Source organism: Colletes gigas, unplaced genomic scaffold (genome assembly GCF_013123115.1).
Source record: "Colletes gigas isolate AHSC1104 unplaced genomic scaffold, ASM1312311v1 Colletes_gigas_Sc00012, whole genome shotgun sequence".
In the NCBI taxonomy this organism is placed as follows: Eukaryota; Metazoa; Arthropoda; class Insecta; order Hymenoptera; family Colletidae; genus Colletes; species Colletes gigas.
In genome coordinates, this window is record NW_025106641.1 from 1,513,432 (window position 1) to 1,519,528 (window position 6,097).

The 6,097-nt window shown below is 43.9% G+C and overlaps 1 protein-coding gene across 1 annotated transcript; it reads right to left on the minus strand.

The window, feature by feature from the left end:
• Window positions 1–815: 815 nt before the first annotated feature.
• On the minus strand, window positions 816–5,838 carry LOC122398909 (mutS protein homolog 5-like). Its single transcript, XM_043399174.1, has 12 exons — window positions 5,752–5,838; window positions 3,596–4,125; window positions 3,268–3,441; window positions 3,004–3,208; window positions 2,733–2,934; window positions 2,431–2,667; window positions 2,232–2,370; window positions 1,680–2,043; window positions 1,401–1,613; window positions 1,195–1,335; window positions 1,051–1,109; window positions 816–909 (listed from the first exon to the last, which is right to left on the minus strand). Exons 1-12 carry the CDS (start codon window positions 5,836–5,838, stop codon window positions 816–818), a joined length of 2,445 nt encoding a protein of 814 aa, XP_043255109.1.
• Window positions 5,839–6,097: the final 259 nt, after the last annotated feature.

Consider the following 6,097-nt stretch of genomic DNA (forward strand, 5'->3'; position numbering starts at 1 on the left):
TGTCCGTTATTGACAACGGAAAGACTGCGAGCGCCAACTTTCGGTCAACCGCACGATCGACGCGACACCTCTCCTCGTACTGGCCTCTCGCACCAAAATCTTGCATCGCCCTTCCATCTAGCGGCCGCTACTCTCGCGCACTCTCCCTGCGCAGCTTGCCATCAATGAACAAAAGTAGAGAAACTGTACATATTTAAAAATTCATAGATTATTACTAGATTGCGGATCTTCATGCAAATTCATATTTTTATTAATAAAATTAATGAAATCGGAGCTTCGTAGAGAGTTGTCTCAACCCCTAAATATAATAATTCGTACCTTACTTTAAGTATTTCTTATATTCTTGCACATTAACTAAATTCTGTAGTTTTTTGAGGATTAAAATTTCCCATAAATGCATAAACATCCGCAGTCTAATTATTACATATTAAAATGCTAATAAAGGAACACCGATTCTAATACCATCCACAATTTCCACTGATTTATCCAATTTCTTACTAAACACGATGCTTGAATTTTATTTCAATTTTCCATGAGATTCGATCTTTTTTCGTAATTTTAATCCACTTTGCACTGCAAAATATTGGTTAGAGTTACAAAAAAATGTCACGAGTCAAAATTAAACGGCCGATAGTAATTTTACAATTAAAGAAAATCAAGATTCAACGAATTTACGAGAAATGCAAAAAAAAATGATAAAAGCGAGAATTTTATTTATCGAAAACAGAAATGAACGTTTGATTGGTTTCGTATCGGAGAAGCGTAGGTGTGCTCTCCATTCGTCACCGATCTTCCGCGTCGTTGCGTGTTTTTAACTACTTCGAAAGCACGGCTCGTCGCACCAACAATTTCAATTCTTCCAAATTGAAATTTGCGGTCCTCCTCGATAGTTGAACGATGCGTTTCAGCCTGAAATTAAGGAATATTCGCGCCCAGGTTGTCACACAGTATTTTTTACCGCTCTGTAACCTTTGAGAGCGTGTCGAAGTAAACAAAAATTTAATCGAGCCTATTATGGCGCAAAAGTAAACGACGAAGCGAGAATCTTACGTGTCCGAGCGTCGATTGATGCTCGCCGGTAGTGTATCTTCTTTCATTTTCTCGAATACCTGCAATGCGTCGAAACGAGTCATAGTTTGGACCAGAAGTAGTCGACGATAGTGGTCGTAGTTCGCGATCAAAATTATTGATTACTTCCAGGCTACGTTTCACGATATTTGCGTCCAAATCCGCGACTCTTGCCACGAAGTGGGCGAAGCTGCGCGTTGTGCTGCCGTTGGTAACACGGAACAGGAAGGCCAAGGTTTCATCCTCGTTCACCAAGTACTCGAAAGTCTGCGGAAAGCGAAACGAACGCGTAACCGGGGAAAACTTGATCCTTGATCATCGATTCTGGTCACCTGAAGCTCGATCAACGGAGTTCGAGAGAGCAGAGTGAGCACGCTGTGTGCGTGGGTGGCCGCGAACACGTGAGGACACTCGTTTCCCCTTTCCGCGAACGCGTTCAAAACGGCAGCGACCAGCGACAATCCGCTAACTTGAGACGTTCCTCTGTCCAACTCGTCGGTTATCACGACGCTGTCGGACGTAGACGCGCGAATGGCCACGTTGATCTAAAATATTAGCGTACTCTTTATCGAGCCAAAGATCCTACCTTCTAAGACGAACTTGATCAATACTTGTCGAAGGTTTTGCAAGAACGAGCTCGCGTACAATCCGATGCTCTCCGTGCTCGACATTTGAGTCAAGATTCGAGCTACCGTTCCCACGGTGGCCGATTTTGCGGGAACGTACGACCCTATGTGAGCCATAAATACCACGAGTCCGATTTGTTTCAAGTACACGCTCTTGCCGCAAGAATTCGGCCCCGTCACAACTTTTATCAGACTTCCTCCGTTCCCGGAACGAATGTCGTTCGGCACAAACGTCGTCAAGCACTCCAGCAACGGATGTCTGCCTTCCCTGATGTCTATGATCTTCGACTCCGTCACGACCGGTCTCGCGTAATTGTAATCGCGCGCCACTTTGGAAAAGGCCATCAGGCTGCAACGACGGAACGATTTTATAAAACCTGCAGACTACCAACAACGGAGGATCAAACTTTGTCAGATCAGAGACCCGGTATTAGCTGGTATAGCTTTAATAGCCCTCCATCACGCAGGGAAAAGTCTATTTAACGGTTACGAACCCAACAAGTAGATCGTTATATTCGTTTCACCAGCTATACGTACGTGTCCAGCTCAGCGCAGAGATGGATCGCGTGTAGAATCGGTCCGGTGTTCTTTCTCACGTATCGTATGAGCTTCTGGACGATACGATTTTGTCGAACCGCTATTTTCAAGATGATGTCGCCCACGGTCTCGTCCAGCTCTGGAATCGAGCAATCGATAGAGATCTATAGAGCAGTCTATCGTGATCTTACGTACGAACCTTTGGCCGAGGAGCTCTTGTAGTAATGCACGTCGCCGATGCTGAACTTGAATTCCAGATTTTGAAACGCGGCGTGCTCCGGAGGAGTCGGATTCCATTTGCTTATCGCCAAGACGTAGCCGATATTCGGTAAATACAACATGTTGCAGCCGGTAACGGAAGTTGGGAGATTGTCCCGCATGTCCTTTTCCGCCATTCGCGTGAGCAGCTCCGGCAAAGTGCGCCGTGCGTGGTTCACTGCGAATCGTTATCGTAAACAATTATTAAAAAGAATTCTCCTGGATAACTTGATTGTTACGCACATTCGTCCAGCAGAGGATCGACGTTAGGCTTGACTGTGAGCGTTCCCTCTCGTCTGCTTTCCCCGAAATCCACTATGTACTCGATGAAGTATTTCACGTACTGCGTTTCGTTCGTGACGCTCTCGGCGATACGTTTAAAAAGTTCGAGCCTCCCAGCGTAATCCTCGCATATATCGCCGATGCAAATTACGTGCGAGACGGTCTAAAAATCAACAACATTCGATTAATAAATTTGCCCGATATCGCGTCCTTTACACAATAATAAATTTACCTTGTGCAATTTGTACCAATTCGATGCTTTCGCTTGTGGCCCCGAGCAACAGGCGAGCACGGCGTTCGTCAAACGGTACACGTGTTTCAAACAGGACGACAAGTTCTCGACGACGCTTTGGTTGTTGGGATCCAGGAAGAACGCGATCGCGTTTAATCGTTGCTGGAGAACCGAGACGTTTCGCGTTGGATGTCGCAGTGTTTTCCTATACATATAGAAACGGTCAAAGGGGAAATATATTTTCTCGCGGATACAAAGATCTACCATAGAAACTGTGATCCAGGTCTTGACTGGCAGTAGCGATTGAATAACGAGAACAGACTCGCTCCTTTCGTGGTCGTGGTAGTTTTACCAAATTTAAAGAGGCTAGGGTGGTCTTTGGCTTGCACGATGTTCAACGCCCTGTAGGTGTCTTCGTCCACCATGACCAGGTCGTCGCTTGACATGGAAACATTTATTTAAATGTCATGAAATTTCTCTTGGAATATAACAACAAAACATAGTATCCCTCTCCCTTAACTTCTATTTTCATTCATTCGCCATCTTTCTTTTAAATAGTACCCTGAGTTTAAGAAGAAGATAATTGTCTTACAGCGTAACGTAATTGAGCGATGCAAAGGACGGTTTTCCGGACGGATCGAGCGCTATATTGTTCCAGTGTTTGTCGATAAAGAGCAAGAGAGACCCTAACGCGTGTATCATGGCGCAGCATTTGAAATTCAGCATACTGTTCAGAAAAGTGAGCCTGTCGGAGTTGTTCGCGTTCCTGGGTTCGAACTCCAACCGGAGACACCTTACTCTGTGAGAACACCGTTCGTAATTGTGCTCCTTTTTGCACACTATCTTTAACACGGTGTTACGCGTGCGCTCGATCGAACCGAAGGAATCCCCGTCTTCGTTCGACGTTTCTGTGATCATTTTCTTTAATGCATTTGCAAAGGGAAATGGCGTGCCAGCAATGATTACTAAATAATGTGGCTGGCACTGTCTGTAGAGAGCTTTCGTTAGGTCGAATAGCTCGGTGTCGTCCGTAGTGTCCTCCATTACGAATAATTCGGACGTGACGATGTTGTAGTAGGCAGCGCCGAGATGATTATTATACCAAATCACCGACAAGATGATCTATGGGACCGAAGAAACCGGAGTTTTAATTCTTTGCATTTTAAAACTTAAATTGTAAGCATATGTGAAATAGAAATATAATCCAAGTCTATAAAATATTCGGTTGGAGTCTGACTAGACACGTTTCGTTGAATCTGTTACACTCAAGGTCAAATAAATTTCTTTATCGAATCAATCGTATAATTATGCACAGAACGACGCAATTGTCTTCGACCTCGTATAACATGAGATACCAACCTCGTCAGTGTCTTCAGAAACGACCGCATTTGGAAACTTGGTATTGGTCGTGGCTTCTCGACACGATGATCGACGTTGGGTTGTGGGTGCTTCGCAATTTGATGTCTCTTCATCGTCACTACTCTCCGAGAGCAGATATTCGAATTCGGACCGTCTTTGTCAAAATATGGGCTTACAATTAATTGAAATTAAGATTCAAAGTGATTGAAATCAATTAAAAACCCATTAACAAATCGACAATAATTTTCAACTCTATCGCGACTACGTGGAGAATATTAAAAGTAAATTTGTAAAATATTCATACATCAGAGCACTCGAAGGTGTGGTTCGGCTAGATCTGAATCCAATGCTCGACGAAGATGCTGCTTCCTTTCGATAATTTCCGATGCTGTTCATATTCTTTGCTTTATTAAAATGATTTCCCACGAATAAGTAAAAAAGCCGTTAGAACACCTACGCATGTGCAGCAATCTAATGGTATTTCTATTCGTATTAAGAGCCTTTGTCGTTAGATGGCGTCACTAAAATCTGTATACCGACAGGGCAGATCTTATTCACGTATTCTATTTTTCTTCATATTTATAAATATAATTTTAATATAATCCTGTAAAGATATTAATTTTTCAAACATGGTATCCTACGGTATGGAACATGGCCTATTGTATATTCGAATAGCTTTGGTAATATAGTGAATCAATAAAACGTAGAATAACAAATGAGGTACAGCAGGAACGAGCACAACAATAAACGTGTCTCGTATTATTCAATTGTCGAATTCAATATTATAATTTACAGTGCATGGTACAAGAACCAAAGGAACTATTTTTACTTATGTTTTTGGTCCGCGATAGCGATTGTAATCCGAGATACGGAATGCTTGGAAGTTCGCCCAGCTGTGTTTACATCCACAGTTGTCGAGCCGCTTGACCTAACCTTGGAGATGGAACTGCTGAAATAATTTACTGCGTACATGGATATTTACTAACCACTCGAATGCTACGATCGCAGCCAATTTGCTAATATTACTTAGTATTTTAATTAATAATTGCATTACCCAGCTAAGAGCGATACGATTATTAATTAAACGTTAAATAATATTACCCAGGTCTCACCACGTGGAGGTTGCTGCGAATGGAGACCCGAAGGGACATAGATGGAATCGAAGTTCCATCGATCTCCCTTTTACATTCTTACAAGCTAGATTACTAAACCAGAGAGATAGAAGGAAGCGATGTTCCTTCGATCTTCTAGTTTAGTTGCGCCAAGTAATTATTTCGTTTAAAATGGGATGAAGCTATATTGTAGGATACGCGACGCGACGCGATACGACGCGATGTCGATCAGAGGTGATCGACGCAAGGAACGAGACACGCGACGCGAACCGAGTACCTGGTCAAAAGGTTCAGCTCCGTTGCCTCTTAGCAAGTCCAATCGAAGGGGAAGTGAATCGACGCACCCGACACAGAGGTTCCCCATTTCTCCCACGCATTCTGTTGGGAGCCCGTAGGACCCAACTCGAGACGACTGACTGAGAGAGGCAACGTGAGCCGGGGCTACCGCAGACAGGAACAGTCCCTGATCCCCTCTGCGGCCGAAATACGCTTTCTCTTGGATCGTCTCGCCAGAGGACGGCAACTGACCCTTCGGACCAGCTAAACGGCCGATCACTTGCTTTCTACATCAAAGCAGTGGTGACCGGAACGAGAAACGGGAGAACGGGTGAACGAGAAGCTAG

Coding starts and splice junctions, on each gene's coding strand:
- LOC122398909 (XM_043399174.1), bottom strand. CDS start 5,838: ATGGGGAACCTCTGTGTCGGGTGCGTCGATTCACTTCCCCTTCGATTG. Junction 3,209..3,267: donor CCTGGATCACAGTTTCTATG/GTAGATCTTTGT, acceptor CTATATGTATAG/GAAAACACTGCGACATCCAA. Junction 2,044..2,231: donor CTCTGCGCTGAGCTGGACAC/GTACGTATAGCT, acceptor CCGTCGTTGCAG/CCTGATGGCCTTTTCCAAAG.